This window comes from Passer montanus, unplaced genomic scaffold (genome assembly GCF_014805655.1).
Source record: "Passer montanus isolate IOZ18808 unplaced genomic scaffold, ASM1480565v1 scaffold13, whole genome shotgun sequence".
Taxonomy (NCBI): Eukaryota; Metazoa; Chordata; class Aves; order Passeriformes; family Passeridae; genus Passer; species Passer montanus.
In genome coordinates this window covers 6,383,127-6,399,019 of record NW_024359832.1, presented here as the reverse complement: position 1 = coordinate 6,399,019, position 15,893 = coordinate 6,383,127, and the positions used below count along the sequence as shown (strand labels likewise).

Here is a 15,893-nt window from a genome sequence, read left to right as displayed (position 1 = left end):
CAAATTCCTAGCTCTCATCTTTTAGTGAAAATATAAGGCCTTGCTTTAAAGTTACGCCATTCTTCTCATGTTAATGTTTCTTTTCATTCATCGGCAGGTCAGTGTAGTGGTTGGCAAGAAGACTCTCTTCCTTTTTAATCTGAATGATCCTGATAACCCAATTGATCTGAAATTTCAGCAGCCTTATGGCAGTATTGTAAGCTACAAATGGTGAGCAAAACTTTCTTAATTAATTATTCTAGTGTTAAGAAGTTGAGTATTTTCCAAGTAGTTCTGATAAATGCTAGAAACAAAATCATCTACCCATGCTCAGACTGGATTTTTCTTGGCTGTATTGTAGACTTCTCAGTAATTCTTTTCCAAACACAGGGTAGTCTACATTTTCTAATTGTTCTACTTGATGATTCAATAGCTATAAAAACAGTATATTCCAACAGAATCACTGTTGAGATGCTCAGCTTTAAACAAAAATATGTTGCTGTCTTGACAGAAGATTAAACGGGTTTATGGCTTGTTTTCTGTTTGGATGAGTAACTGATGGAGGAGCTAGGGGTGGAATTGTGTCCTTTAGCTAGTTTGTTGGGTTGCAAAGCTGTGCAAAGTTCTTGTAGCCTTCTTATTGTGCAATACCATTGGTCATGTTCCTATGAAGAAAACCTAAGCTAGAAGCTTCAGATCTGTACCAAAAAGTAGCTGTACTATTTCTGTGTCTTCGAATCATTACAGTTTAATGCCTGTTCAGTCAGCATGGAATTGACATCCCTTTACACTACAACTCTAAAAAATCCTGAAGCTATATGCTTGTTAGTTTATGACCATGTGTAACAAGGTGTACCTGGGCTGTTTCCCTTGCAATGATTTTTCTTGCAGTTCAGCTAATGAGATATTGTTTGAATTCATCTTCACATGCTCTAATTATTTGTGCCTTAACCTCTTTACTTCTACTTGATACTATGAAAAGTAAACAGAATATTCACAAATTTGATGCTTTGGTACTTCCACTGTGTTTGCAGTGCCCTTAAGGACACAGTGACTGGCATTATTGTTTTGACATGGCTTTGATGGGACCACATAGGCCAGAACCTTGAAATGAAAGTTGCCATCTTCTTGTATGCTTATTTCAATGAAGATACCAGAAATCTTTCTCCTGGCATCACTGCCAGGTGTGCAGCTTGCTGAAAATAAAGTGGCATTATAGAAAACAGGAGACAATAAAGATGACTTACAAGGCATCTGGGCACAGACATGATTCTGTCCTTTAGGGACCTTTGATAGTTTCCCCTTAACCTATTTTATATTATATGGTTCAACATGAGATATATAAATTCCCATAATTTGTTTATTTTTTCTGTTACTGGGAGGCATTGACTGTACCACAGCAGTCTGAAAGAAAATGCTTTTTGCATATTGCATTAATAGATCTCTTTCCTAAATTGTTGGTTTTTTGTAACAGGTATGGTGATGGCTATATTATGATTGGTTTCTCACAAGGGTGTTTTGTAGTCATTTCTACACACATTCGTGAAATAGGACAAGAAGTCTTTCAAGCTCATAATCATAAGGATAATCTAAGCAGCATTGCTATATCACAGTCATTAAACAAAGCTGCATCATGTGGAGACAATTGGTAAGTGGTGGTTTTATATATAAAGAATAGAATTAATCTCTCAGGACTGGAGCTACTGGGCATTCACACTCTGCTTCCTAAGGCTTCAATGCTCCCTGAGAAGTGAATTTAGAAAAGGTAAGATTAATGGCTCTATGGAACTGCTGCTCTTCCTAGAGCTAGGAGAAGCTATTATTGACAAAAATCTCTGCAACTGTAATTAATATCATTAATTGTAAACAAAAAAGAAATAAAATTTAGTATGTATTTTTCCTTTTGATTAATTATTTTTCTGTTATGTTGCTTGGCAACAAGAAAGTCCATACTTCTTTACTGAGAATTGTTGATTAAACATAAACATCTGCTTAACAGCAGGAGAAAAAATAATTTAAATCTGCACTGAGTATGTTGATACCTGATATCCTCCTCTCCAGTGTTTGGTCTTACCTGCAGTCTAGACAACAGTTGAAAAGTGTGAGCAATTAAGGAAATAAATGACTGGAATTAAATACACTGGAGTTTTTCCAAAATGTTTTGTGCATATGATAGAACAGCTCTTTTAGCTCCTCATCTGCTAATCCCTGATTCTATGATATTTGAATTCTTCAGCAAAAGGGGACTTGTGTCATAGTAGGAGTAAAACTGTTCTCTCTGTTCCCAGCTCTGTGTAGGACCAACTGCTGATTTATGACACTTGCACATCAAGAGTGGTATAACTGTGAGCTAAACATGGTGCAACTTCAAGCACTTGATCTGTTGTACAAGGTTATTTCTTTAAGGAGTGGTTTAACTTGCATTGAGTGACATGACAGCATAAGTAAACTCTCACTCTGTCCCTTTTATATCCAGCTGAATTGAAAGTATTTTTTGCATCCATGTTGCAAGCCCTGTGTGTCCATCAGTAATGTCTTTTAAAACTAAAATGCTCTAACAGATCAAAATGGAGTAACAGTCTATGTTCCCTAACCCTCAATTCTTTCAAATTGGCTTTGTGCCTTTTCCTCAAATTTTCGTTCTCTGAGCAAATATTTTTGTACTGTGATACAGTGATACACTATTTACAGTGATGGATAATAATGTGTTGTTTTTTAGGAAATTGAAGACATTTTGCATTTGTGTTCTACTTTTTGCTCCATTAGGCTGTCTTGATTTGACTGGGTTTCTTTCAGTTAATGATGACTGAGGTTTAGATTGGTGGGAATGACTGACTCTTTATTTTTGTTTTAGCATCAAAATCCATGATCTGACAGATATGAGAGAAATGTATGCCATAATAAACTTGGATGATGAAAACAAAGGTATGTTAACTTTCTCCATAGGGATAGAAGACTTTACAAATTAAGTAAACTGGAATTTTGACAGTGTCTTTGTTCATGGAGTGAAAGTACTGCTGTTGGAAAAACTGTGTAAATACTGAATTTTTCAAAAACTGCTTTCCCAATTTGTATTTATTAACCTGTAGCAAAATGGGAGCATATTTTACCTATTCAAAGTATAGAGAAATACAGCTCTCAGAATATTTGATCATTTAGTGTCATGTGTTTTTGAATCTGTTACAGTGTATTCAGATTATTACAATAATACACTTAACTGGTTTCTGCTTCTTTCCATGATTTTTTGGGGTGCTTTTTTGCATGTCTTGTTTTAACATTGATATTTGATCTGTTTTTGTCCTGATGTACAGGATTTGTGCCTGTGGCTTCCAGAACAGTGTTACAAAACCGTTTTCTTGAGTAGTGAGTTTCCACCCTTATCTCCTCATGTAGTGTTTGTAAATGCTTCCGTTATTGTCAAGTAGCTGGTTGCCTCCAGCATTTTTATTTCTGAAAACCTTTCCTTTGATTGATTTTTTTTTTCTTTTTAAGAAATTTAGGATATTTTCAGCACAGTTCCCTGTCTCCCTTGGAATATTGGTATTAGTCTGTTATAGTATAGGATTTTTGGATGGCATTTTCAGACACTGAGGAACAAACAGCAGTTCTGTGTTTAGTACTTACTGATTTGGCAGTAAGGGGAATAAGATTGAATTCTGCTTAGCTACTTCCAGTATTATGGATAGCTTTGAATGTGCTGCTTGAACTGAATGTGCTCTTTTCAGTGTTGAAAAGAGGAAGAGTGTTGATCAGTTTTGTAACAGATCTGTAATCTGGCCTGGTGGAAGGTGAGTTGCACCTAGATGGCCTTTAAGGTCCCTTCCAGCTCACATCACTCTCTGATTTTGTGAAGTCTTCACTCTTGGGAAAATGCTATATTAATTGTGTTTGAGTTGACTGATTCTAATTGATCTTGGAATTGTATTAATAGGTTAGCTTTGGTACATGTATTCTAGGTCTTAATTACTACAGTTTTCACAGTTAAGAGCAAAATAATTGCTTGTTGGTTACAGTAGTTAAAGAACTATATTTTTTTACAACAACTTGTGAATATTTTAGGTGTAGATCAGATGGCTTGGACAGATGATGGACAGCTGTTGGCAGTATCTACACGAAGAGGATCCCTCCATGTTTTCTTGACAAAGCTTCCAATCCTTGGAGATGCTTGCAGTACACGGATTGCATACCTCACTTCTCTGCTTGAAGTCACCATAGCAAATCATGTGGAAAGCGTATGATAACCTCTTCTTTTTAAACTTGATGGAGATGTTATTAAAGTAAGTATTAAAAGTGGATGAAAATTGTATTATTTTGGGTTTTTTTCTTACAGGAGCTACCAGTCACAGTTTCTGTTGAAGTGGAACCCAGTTTTGTCGCTATTGGTGTTTATCATTTGGCTGTAGGAATGAACAATCGGGCTTGGTTTTATGCACTTGGAGAGAATAGTAAGCATAAATTTTGTTCTCTTAAAACTAATGCAGCACTCTATATTTTATTGTGTTAATTTAGTATTGTGTTTAGCAGTTCTGGACATTCCATGTTGTACAATAAAAACTTGAATTGCCAATGGTCCTGCTAGGATGGGATAATGATTTTCGCAGGCTGAAGCAGTTATGGCAAGGCACTGTAAATAATGGAAATAAAACTTCTCATTTGAGATTTGAAGTATTGGTCATGAAATGTAGACTGTTGCTTACTTGTTTTTTTCACATCATCTTGTTAATCAATGAAGGACTTCAGGCCTTTGACACATTATATATCTGTGTCTTAAAGTACTAAGTCTGGCCAAGTTCCTAGGAACTATGATCAGAGAGTTTAAATTTTCAGTTTGGCAGATCTTCATGTTGTTTGTATGGGATAAGAAAAATTTGGTTATGCCATGTGCAAATTTTAGATGGCGGATTTCAAACTTTCATGTTTTTCTAAGCATCCCTTTTTTCAGTAACAGTCAATTAAATAAAACTGTAACAATACTAGTCAGAGTTGCATAGGAAAAGAGTTTCTTTCATAGTTTCTAACCAGTTCTCTGACTGCTAAGAAGCAAGTCTCTTTATGTGTGCCTTGTCCCCTCTCTGTTTGATTGTGAGATTTTCAAATCTGCTTCCTCAGCTGCAAATTTAGTTAAGTGAAGACCTGTACAAAATCAAAATATTTTTACCTTATCTTTTCTGTTTGAATCTTTTAGATGTAAAAAAGCTTAAAGATGTGGAGTACCTGGGGACAGTAGCAAGTATGCACCTTAATTCTGATTATGCTGCTGCTCTCTTTGAGGGTAAAGTCCAGCTGCATATGGTAAGAGCTCTGGCAATTTGGATTGCCAGTGTTGAACTAATGAGTTGATATAAGCTGAGCAAGTTATTGTAATATTAAAAATCAAATAAAATGGAATTATATTCAGTTAATGGAGATAAAAATTAGAAATTCTTCAGAATAGTTTTGCTGGATAAGTAAAATAGAGAGCTGAGTTTCTGTAGGCTTAGAAATACAACCTACACTAGAAGCGGTGAAGAAAAATGTTTTCTTGTCAGCTATTTAACAAGTTTTGTTTTAAAGGTCTCTGGTAATGTGACAGAAGCAGATGCTAGTTTCTTAAGGGATGCATATGCAAGTTCTTTTTCATCTCATTTTCTTACAGATTGATACAAGCAACACTATGATACCCTATTGTTAACAGTGGAGATTTTCAGTTGATTCTGTTCTTTATATTTAGATAGAAAGTGAGGGTTTGGGTGCTCAGGAAGAACGAGAAACTCGACTTTTCCCAGCAGATGATGATAAATACCGAATTTTGTGCCATGCCTTAACTAGTGACTTCCTCATATATGGTACAGATGTGAGTATTACTTCTTTTAAAGGATCTTTTTAGATGGAATATATTTCTGTTTGGATTTTTTTTATTACTGTTCATGCTTTTAGCAAAATAAAAAGTGCATCTGTGAACTTCAGAGTGGATTATTTTTTACACAAGAACTTTGAGCAAATACAGTCAAAATTGCATCCAGCTTCCTTTACTGTTGCATTTATATGATGTGCATTGGCAGGAAGGTTAAATTTTGCTTTTACTAGTGTTTGTTGCAAAACATTGCTTTTAATAGCAGAACTTAATTCTGTTGCATTAGTGAGAGGGTTAGCAAACAAAATGTCTTCCAGATATAAGTAAAAACATAGCACTTTCCTTGCAAATTTGTTGATTTAGGTGGTGATGTGAAAAATGTGGACAAAAAGGTACTGATGTATACAAATGTCATAGCATAAATTAAAGCCTTGATTTGCTACTGGAGCCTTTTTCAAAACACAATTCTTTTTACATGTTTCAACAAGGATAGGAATTAAGGAGAACACTGAAAAAGGATGTGGATATATGTATGGATTTTTCTGGAGATATTTTTGTGTATGCGGGTAGTTTTTTTGTCCTTTTAATATTTTCTGACACTGGAAATACAGGACGCATTTGGCATTGTAGTGTCATGCTCTTTGTGGTATCGATTGTTGTATTGACCTTACAGAGGAAAGGGAGAAGCACTGTCCCTGGTTTAATAACTGGTTTAATAACTTGAGTGATTTTATAGCAGGTGAGGCTTTTCTCACCTTCTAAGTACCTAAACTGGTGCTGGTGAATTTGAAGTACTAAATTTGCAACCAGTCAATCTGATGTGTGCAAATACTACCATTGATGTCACAAGCCACATTTTTAAAAAATATATCTTTAATCACAAATCAGTTTGATTGCTTTTATTCCTTGAGTTAGGTATCTCTCTTCTTAAGAATGTGTGATTCTTCCTTGGAAGCAAATTTTACAGCTGTTTTTGAAGGTTAGGCTTCTCTCAGCAATGAGACAGACATTTCATTTGTTTAGAGGACTGCACAGATGTCTCCACAAAGCAGAGAGAGATAAATATCAAAACCAACAGAAAACCCCTGAAAGCTCCCAAATCCTTTCTTTGTCCCCCAAAAGTTTTTCCTGTCTTACCCAAAACAGAGTGTGAGAATGAAGCAAAAAACCCACTTAGAAGTACTTTTTTTGAACACTTGGTACTCTAAGATGGAAGACACTACAGCCAAACTAATTACCTGCTTGCCACTTACTGATGTAATTATTAACATTTTCTACTATTTCTCGTTAGACTGGAGTTATTCATTATTTCTTCATTGAAGACTGGCAATATGTGAATGAATATCGACATCCTGTCAGCGTGAGAAAGGTTTTTCCAGATCCCAATGGAACCAGAATGGCTTTCATAGATGACAAAAGTGATGGCTTTGTCTATTGTCCAGTAAGTTAGTGTGGGATACCAATACAATATATGTACAAGCAGGCTCTTCAGTTATGTAGTGGTTTTGTTGGAAAATGAAGATGATTTTGGCACTCCAGCATGTATGGTGACAGAAGAAATGGTCAAGGAAACTTGAAGATAATTTAATGGTAATGTAAGGAAATAAAATCTGTCATACTAGATCAGGACAATTTAATTATACTAAGTTCCTGATCGGTAATTTTCAAAAATATATGTGTTTGTGTATTTATTTAAATACAGATAATTTACTCTGTTTCACTTCCCCTCTCCATACCTTTTTTTAAAAAATAGTAAATATCATTTATATAATGTGTATTTTCTCCACTTCAGATTTAAATTCTTGTGTTATTCAGAATCACTACTTATAAGGAAACTTTTTCTTAAAACAATTTTCGTATTTCAGCACTACTTATTTTTAAAATTTTTAATCACAGCTGGGATGAATATTTTGTTTCTCACCTTAGTCACTTGGTAGTAATTTTACTTTTGCATTACATGTAGGTAAATGACAGAGTATATGAGATTCCAAACTTCTCACCAACCATTAAAGGAATCCTGTGGGAAAACTGGCCAATGGATAAAGGTGTTTTTGTTGCTTTTGATGATGATAAAGTATACACTTACGTTTTTCATAAGGATACCATTCAAGGTACCATAAGCTCTTTAAAAAGGTTGTTCTTAAAGATTATACTACTTAGTTACTAAAGTAAAACATGTTCTGACTTTTCCTTTGTCTTAAATAAAGTACAAATAGAAGTAAATAGTACTACAGAAGATTTGAAGTGGAACTTATGTATAGAAAACTAGTTTCTTTGCAAGTTTCTTTGTAAGGCTTCAAGGCATTTTGGTCTCAACTCCATAAGCTTCTAGCTATTATAAAATTTCATCTGAAAGTCACACATTGTGCTTCAATTGTATGTTGAAGCATTCATGAGAAAAATGTCAGGATCAGGGTGACAAAACTTACATCAGGGTCACAAAACTTGTATTCATTGAAAATGTTAAAGTTGTAAACATAGCCATTTCTATATTTGCAAGAGAGAAACATTGAAATTTACCTACCAACGTTTGGAAAAGGACCTTACTGGTTTAGAAGCTTTACATTCTGTATATTTACTGAAAGATGTGTGCTTGTGTAGTTGCTGCTGACTGCCAGAATTACAGACCCTGAATTAATGTCCTGCAAATATTCATGTTTTCAGCTGCTTGCTATACTTTTTACCATGTAGGGATTTTTACAAGACATCTTTTTTTTTCTTCCCGATCTTTGAATCTAGGATCAAGGATTATTTTGGCAGGTGGCACGGAAGTCCCCTATTCCCATAAACCTTTGTTGTTGTATAATGGAGAATTAACTTGCCAGACTCCGAGTGGGAAAACAAACAGTATCTATTTAAGTACTCACAGTTTCCTTGGCAATTTGAAAGACTTTGGACCTGATATGCTGAGACAAATGCTTACTCAGACTCTAATGTTGAAAAGGTACATCTGCATCCTAATTATATTGTATAAGTTGTTTTCTTCTGTGCTTGTAGTTCAATATGGCATATCCTGGTGATTTTAAAGTGTCCTGCTGAATATTGATAAATCAGATTGATCTGTTAGTTCACATAGCTCTCCAGGTAGACCAAGCAAAGTAAATGACCTAGTGATGGTTCAGGGTTTGGGTTTTTTTTTCAGTGTTGAGTAAAAGCCTAAAGTAATTTTTTTCAAGACTTATTCAGGACTTTGTGACAATGGCTCCTCTGAAACTGGCTGAGGGTGCTTCTGTCGTACTCTTCTCCCACTGTAATGAAGCAAAGCAAAATCAGTATAATGGAAAGAATGCCAGAGTAGGGAAAGCAGATGGTTTCCTGAAAAAGTGTGGTAGAAACAGGAGAAATAGAACTGTAAGGTACACATTTGGATTTTTCCTTTCTTCCTGATGCATCTCTCTCTCCATGGCTTAGAAGCAAATGTTTTTATGTTTTCTTTAACAGAGAAACAAAAACATTGAGAGGAAGTTTTGAGTGTGAGTAATACCTAAAATTAAAATAGTTGTAAATGTGTTTTATCTTCTGTAGGTTTTCTGAAGCATGGGAGGTTTGCAGCCTTCTGAATGACCAGTCTTGTTGGAATGAGCTGGCCAAAGCTTGCTTACATCATATGGAGGTGGATTTTGCAATCCGCGTTTATCGAACATCTGGTAATGCTGGGATGGTGATGTCACTAGAGCAAGTAAAGGTAAAATATAAAGTCTTACCTAGGAAATATGGCAATTTAATTCCTCTTCAAAAATTGCTGAATTCTTGGGGGTTTTTTGTAGGGTGAAGGGGTTGTTTTTGTTCATACAGAAACTGAGTTCTTTCAAGGGATACAGGGAATAAAGTGTCCAAACTCCAGACTGTTCGCTTGGTTTTCTCTTGAAGTGGTTGCAGTCTCTACTGTAATGCACAGTACTTCTTTCTGCATTTGCTTGAGAACAGCAGAATATATTAATGTCTCAGGCACTGGGAGGCTCTTATTTCCTTTTGTTATTTTTGAGAACATGTTGAAGACTGCTATTAAAAATTTAAAAATAAAACCAGATGGCATCTATGCATCTAAAAGTGAAATAGCACCTTAAAATTATACTTCTGCAAATTGTTGATTTTAGACAGTGTTAGCTGTAGTGGCACAAGAGGGCTTGTTTTGGTTTTTAGAATCCAATACACATAATTGTAAAATGTAAGGATATTTAGTTTTACTGTTTTGCTTTATTTTTCTTACTAGATTATGTTATTTATACAGTATTTATTTTCTTTTGGACTACTTCTGCACCTATTATGTCTTTCTACAGGGAATAGAAGACCACAACCTTTTAGCAGGACATCTTGCAATGTTTACTAGTGATTTTAATCTGGCTCAGGATTTGTATCTGGCATCCTCCTGTCCTATTGCTGCCCTTGAGGTATTTGTTTAAGATGTGCTTATTTTCTGCTGGTTTTGTTTCCAGATTAATTTTAGCTTCTGATAATTTTGTCCTTTTATGGTTTTGATATTGCCATTGTGTGACTAGAATCATACACTATCTTGAATTAGAAGGGAACCACAAGGATCATTGAGTCCAGCTCCTGGCCCTGCACAGGACAACTCTATGAGTCACACCATATGCCTGAGAGCACTGTCCAAATGCTTCTGGAACTCTGTCAGGGTTGGTGCTATGACTGCTGCCTTGGGGAGCCTGTTCCAGTGCCCAAATCCCCTCTGGGTGAAAAACTTTTTCTTGAATGATACCCAATGTGAAACTGCCCTGACACAGCTTCAGGCCGTTCCCTTGGGTCCTGTATCTGGGCACCACAGAGAAGACATCAGTGTCTGCCCCTCCTCTTCACCTCACAAGGGAGTTGTAGACTGTGACAAGGTCTCCCCTCAGTCTCCTCCAGGCTGAACAGACCAAGTGACCTCAGCCACTTCTCATATGGCTTCCTCTCAAGGCCCTTCACCATCTTTGTTGGCCACCTTTGGACACTCTCTAGCAGCTTTAGAGCCTTCTTATATTGTGGTGCCCAAAACTGCACACAATATTCAAGATGAGGCTGCACCAGCACAGAGCAGAGCAGGACAGTCCCCTCCCTTGTCTGGCTGGTGATGCTGTGCCTGATGCCCCCCAGGACAGGGTTGGCCCTCCTGGCTGCCAGGGCACTGCTGGCTCATGTTCAAGTTGCCATGGACCAGGACCCCCCGAACCCTTTCCAGTATCTCATTCCCCAATCTGTCTGTACATCCAGGGTTGCTCTGTCCCAGGTGCAGAGTCCAGCACTACCCCTTGTTAAACTTCGTACAGATGGTGAGTGCCCAGCCCTCTAATTTGGCAAGGTTTCTCTGCAGGACCTGCCTGCCTTTGAGGGAGTCAAGAGCTCTTTCATATTTAGTGTCATCAGCAAATGTATTTATTATACCTTTGGGTCCTGAGTCCAAGTCATTTATTAAGATGTTCATTCAGGAAGAGCACAGGGCTGAGGATGGAGCCCTGTGGAACCCCACTAGTGACAAGTCCCCAGTCTGATGTTTCCCCATTCACTGTAACCCTTTGTGTCTGACTCATGACCCAGTTGCTCGCCCATCCCCTGATGTGTTTATTCAGCTGTGGGCTGGATATTTTACATTCTCTAAAAGACCTCATTCAAATCTTTACTGAAAGCCAAAAAGATTACATCAATTGATTGTCCTCAGTCAGCTAGGTGGGTTACCTTATAATAAAAGGAAATAAACTTTGTCAAGCAGGACTTTAGTCTCATGAATTCGTGCTGGCTGTGACCAATGACTGCGTTGTCCTTGAAGTGTTTTTCAATAACTCCCAGAATAATCTTTTCCATAATTTTACCCAGCACTGAGGTGAGTCTGACAGGCCTTTCATTTCCAGGGTCAACCTAACAGACCTTCCTTCATCATGAACGTCTCTCAAATTGTCTGAATCTTTCTAGAATATTAACTCAGTATTTGTATAATTTATTAGAATAATTTAAAGTTCAGAATAGAAGTCCAAATTTGATACTTGTATCAGAAACTGTTACTGTTCTTTGTTAATAGATGCGAAAAGACTTGCAGCACTGGGACAGAGCACTGCAGCTGGCCAAGCGTCTGGCCCCGGACCAAATCCCTTTCATATCAAAGGAATATGCAGTGCAGCTTGAATTCATGTAAGTTCTCCTGTAAGGCTGTAGTATAAGAATAGTAAACCAATAGTGATGCTCAATAGAAGAACACAGAATTGAGATATTTCAGATGACTGCATTGCTGAGAGAGGACTTGGTGAGGTCTTGCAGCTCTAGTATGACGAAGAGGAGTTTTACAAGGAATCTTTCATGCTAGAGACATGTTAGTAAATCATAGTTCCTAATTCTGGTGTATGTAGGTTCTTTGCCACTGGTAGTGGCAAATATAATATCATCTACTAAATAAATACTTTGGTGCAGGCAAGTGCTTGGAAAATAGAGAAAGTTGAAACCATTTAACAGTTCTTACATTGGATGAAAGCCATGCCTTTTGCCTGTCTTTCTTTAAATATCTGTAAGTCTTTAGTTTCTTAAATAATTTAGGTAGAAGTATGTCAAATTTCAAGGCTGCAAATCCCTGAAAGACAGAAGGTGTTAACCATTTGACATGATTTTAAAGTCTATTTAGTAGTTAATTCTTCCCAGATGAAACCTGGTCTGTTTAATATCTAAGTCAAGAGGAAAAACTTACCTATTAATAGTTTGTGGACAACTTCATCCCCTGGCAGTACACCTGGCATTGAGAGAGGACACTTGCTGGTTGCAGAAGGGGAGGAAAGGACACAGATAAAGCAATGCAACCATATAGACTTGAGTTCTGAATATGCTCCAGAGGAAAAAATTGCCTTTGATTTTGTGTTGCAGAAATTATAAGTAATTTCAAAGATTAGCTTCATTTATCTTGCAGAAAAATCTTGAATAGAGCTGAGACCATTCAGGTGTATTTTGCAGATAGATTATTTCTGAAGATATTTCTAGGGAATTCTATTTTCTGCCTTTCAAGGGAGATTTATTGGTCCCTGTCCAACAGAATTGAGAGATGGAATTGCCTCTTTGACTGAGAGCTTGATTAAGTCCATAGGAAGTGCCATGAAATTCTGTGTAACTGTCCACCTCTCGCATACCTCACAAGCTTCTATGCAGTCATTATGTCTACTTCAGGACAGATACATGCATAAAGTCGTAGGAAGGCAAACATCTCTTCCTATTAAAAATATTTGTCTGTGTAACTTCCAGTTTTCTTTCAGGGGTGATTATGTTAATGCTCTGGCACATTATGAGAAAGGAATCACTGGAAACCACAAGGTAATTCCTTTTCAGTAATGATAGAATTGTACTGTCACGGTATACATTAAGTTGTCGTGTTTCAGTCTTATTTGAATTCCAGATTTTAAATTCATCTCTAAATTAAGTGTTATTAAGTCTGTAATATTTTGTTAGTTTGTTTCAATGCTTGATTACCATTGCTTTTGTGACCTGGTGTTTCTAATGTGTAATCTATAGTTACTGCTTTTCATTTGATTGCCAGTACCAGGAACACGATGAAGTTTGCCTTGCTGGAGTGGCTCAGATGTCCATTCGAATGGGAGATGTCCGTCGAGGGGTGAACCAGGCCATGAAACATCCCAGCAGGTTACTGAAGAGGGACTGTGGAGCTATTCTGGAGAATATGAAGGTACTCAAGAGAGTTAATATGAGTTAAGGCTGAATATGTGATTTTACTAGGTTAGTAATTTATTTATGGTCTTAATTTAGAAATAATATTTTAATGGTTTCCAATATTTTAGCAATTTTCAGAAGCTGCTCAGCTCTATGAAAAGGGACAATATTATGACAAGGCAGCATCAGTATACATCCGGTGTAAAAACTGGTAAGTACAGGTTTCAGGGAAATGTTATATTTTAGAGGATTTTCTGGGGTACTCTTTGGAAAAGATTGATTCTCTGAATGGCATAAATGCCTCATTAACTATGTTTCATTGATTTTATTGTTCCAAATTCAGGCTAAAGATTCTCTCAAAAATTTATGTTGTTTTAATATAGTCTTACTGTAAATGGGAAATATTTTTTTCCTTTTTTTGTGTGTTTTGTTTTAAGGTTCCTGCAATTTCAAGTTCTTTGTGGGTGTGTGCACACGCACACATCCACACTGAAATTAGTGCACACTGAATATAGTAATTATATTTGTGTAGTTACTGTTTAATTATTTAGATTTCTTAGTTTTATATCATGCATAGCTGAGTTTGAGTATTTGGACAGTTGGAAATGATTCAAGAGTAGCCAGTATCATAATTTTCTTTTTTTAAGTTAATTTGATTATTGTGAAGTCTCTGTTGGAAAAGTCAAATTTTCTGAGAGATTTAGGGGCTCAGTTCTGGCCTAATTACATTTTATGGACTTCTCACATTAGGAACCAATTGGACAATTCAGTAAGACCTCTTTTGTATGAGTGCTCTAAAGATTAGGTTGGAATATTATGTGCATTTATTTGAAAAATGAAAATTTTATTCCATCAAAGAATTGTCAGTGGTAACAAAATGAGCCAGGAGAGCACTCGGTTAAGGGGAGTAGCTTGCATCTAATGATCATCTTGATTTGGGAAGTGGGAGGTACAAGCTTTGTTTACTCTTGCAGAGGTGGGGTTTAGTTTGAAGAATGCCCATCTTTTAGTCAGAGAGGTGAGATTTAAGATCAGCCTCTGTTGAGTCTCTCATATCCTTTGTCCTGAAAGGCCAGCTGCTTAGTTTGCTGCTTTTTATAGATCTTTGAAGTTAAAGTTTTAATGCTGTGCTTCTTCTGTTGGTCAATCCAAGAACACCTGAGGTAAAAATTATTGGTCTAACACTTCTTATGCTTGTACACCTCAGATTTAAAGAGAAGAGACTGTCTTCAAGGCCTGTATGCTCATAAAGCAATCTGTAATTTTTTTCTTACAAAGTGCAACTTTTTGAAAATATTAAAATTAATTCAAAGTTTATCCATTATGATCAGTTTTTTCAGACTCCGTTTCAGTGTTGATATAAATATGCCAGTTTTACCAGAGAAAATTTGGAACCAACTGTATTTATTAAATAGCTATTATCTTTCTAGGGTAAAGGTTGGTGAACTTCTTCCTCAGGTTTCATCTCCAAAGATTCACCTACAATATGCAAAGGCCAAGGAAGCAGATGGCAGGTACTTATGAATGCTCTTTTATAATATAAAACATGTTATTGCTGTTGTTGTTATTATACATTAGTGTTTTTGTAAAATAAATTAAAACACATACTGAAACTTTCATAAAATAGTCTTGTGAAAATGGATTCTGAAATAAGTAAGCTTAAGTTTACACTTAGTGTATTGAAGATTTGAAACATAATCTAAGGACATTCATCTGGTGTCAAAGATGTGTTTCTAATTGTTTTCCTGTCTAAACATTAATATCTTTCTAACAAAAATCATCAAAGGTTTTAAAGTACTGAACGTCATTCCACTTAGCAGAGTTTTCAAGTTCAGTTTGTTTCTAACAACTCTTTAGCGGTGATTTTAGAGGTCACTCAAAGGGAAAATAATCATGAAAGAAATTTTTTCATTGTAGAATCAGATTATTGGTATATCTTAATGGCTGCACTTGCATAATAATAATACAAAGTTATTAGCTGAAGTGAAAGCCCCAGATGGGTTATATTTGATCATGCAATGTAGTTCTTCCTAGTCCTTACTGTAAGTAAACTGCTTGGGAATAATGATACTTTAAAATATGAAACAGCACCAGAGTTCAGTGTTTGCATTGATGGGACTGGAAAGTACTGTTTCTGTCAATTGCATAGTGAAAGAATGAGACATTTCTTGATCTTGTCTACAGAACAGAAAAGAGGTCTTATTTTTTAAATTGTACACCTAGCGATCACGTTTGTTTTTTATTCCCTTGCTCTCCAGGGATTTCATATAAAAGAGATGAACTGTTTTTAATATATAGCAAAAGAAATGCTGGCAGAGTAGGTCAAAAATAGTATTGTGGTAGACATTTTTAATTGCCTCTGCTTTTAATTTTTCTCAGAGAAATGAAATAGAAACTAAAAAGAATATAGTAAATGCAGAACAATGCAATTACATGCAAACTG

General features: G+C 36.1%; 1 protein-coding gene across 4 annotated transcripts in view; it reads left to right on the top strand.

Moving 5' to 3' along the window:
* The window catches only part of WDR19 (WD repeat domain 19), a 39,509-nt gene that overhangs the window by 6,520 nt on the left and 17,096 nt on the right, over positions 1-15,893 (top strand). For all 4 annotated transcript variants that reach the window (XM_039698943.1, XM_039698942.1, XM_039698941.1 and 1 more), the window contains 17 exons: positions 98-210; positions 1,454-1,627; positions 2,834-2,904; positions 4,039-4,211; positions 4,310-4,424; positions 5,165-5,271; positions 5,690-5,812; positions 7,104-7,253; positions 7,776-7,923; positions 8,552-8,756; positions 9,338-9,497; positions 10,093-10,203; positions 11,826-11,935; positions 13,039-13,096; positions 13,320-13,466; positions 13,579-13,661; positions 14,881-14,964. In XM_039698943.1, the coding sequence (XP_039554877.1) occupies positions 98-210; positions 1,454-1,627; positions 2,834-2,904; positions 4,039-4,211; positions 4,310-4,424; positions 5,165-5,271; positions 5,690-5,812; positions 7,104-7,253; positions 7,776-7,923; positions 8,552-8,756; positions 9,338-9,497; positions 10,093-10,203; positions 11,826-11,935; positions 13,039-13,096; positions 13,320-13,466; positions 13,579-13,661; positions 14,881-14,964 (2,132 nt within the window). The remainder of the gene's footprint in view (positions 1-97; positions 211-1,453; positions 1,628-2,833; positions 2,905-4,038; positions 4,212-4,309; positions 4,425-5,164; positions 5,272-5,689; positions 5,813-7,103; positions 7,254-7,775; positions 7,924-8,551; positions 8,757-9,337; positions 9,498-10,092; positions 10,204-11,825; positions 11,936-13,038; positions 13,097-13,319; positions 13,467-13,578; positions 13,662-14,880; positions 14,965-15,893) is intronic.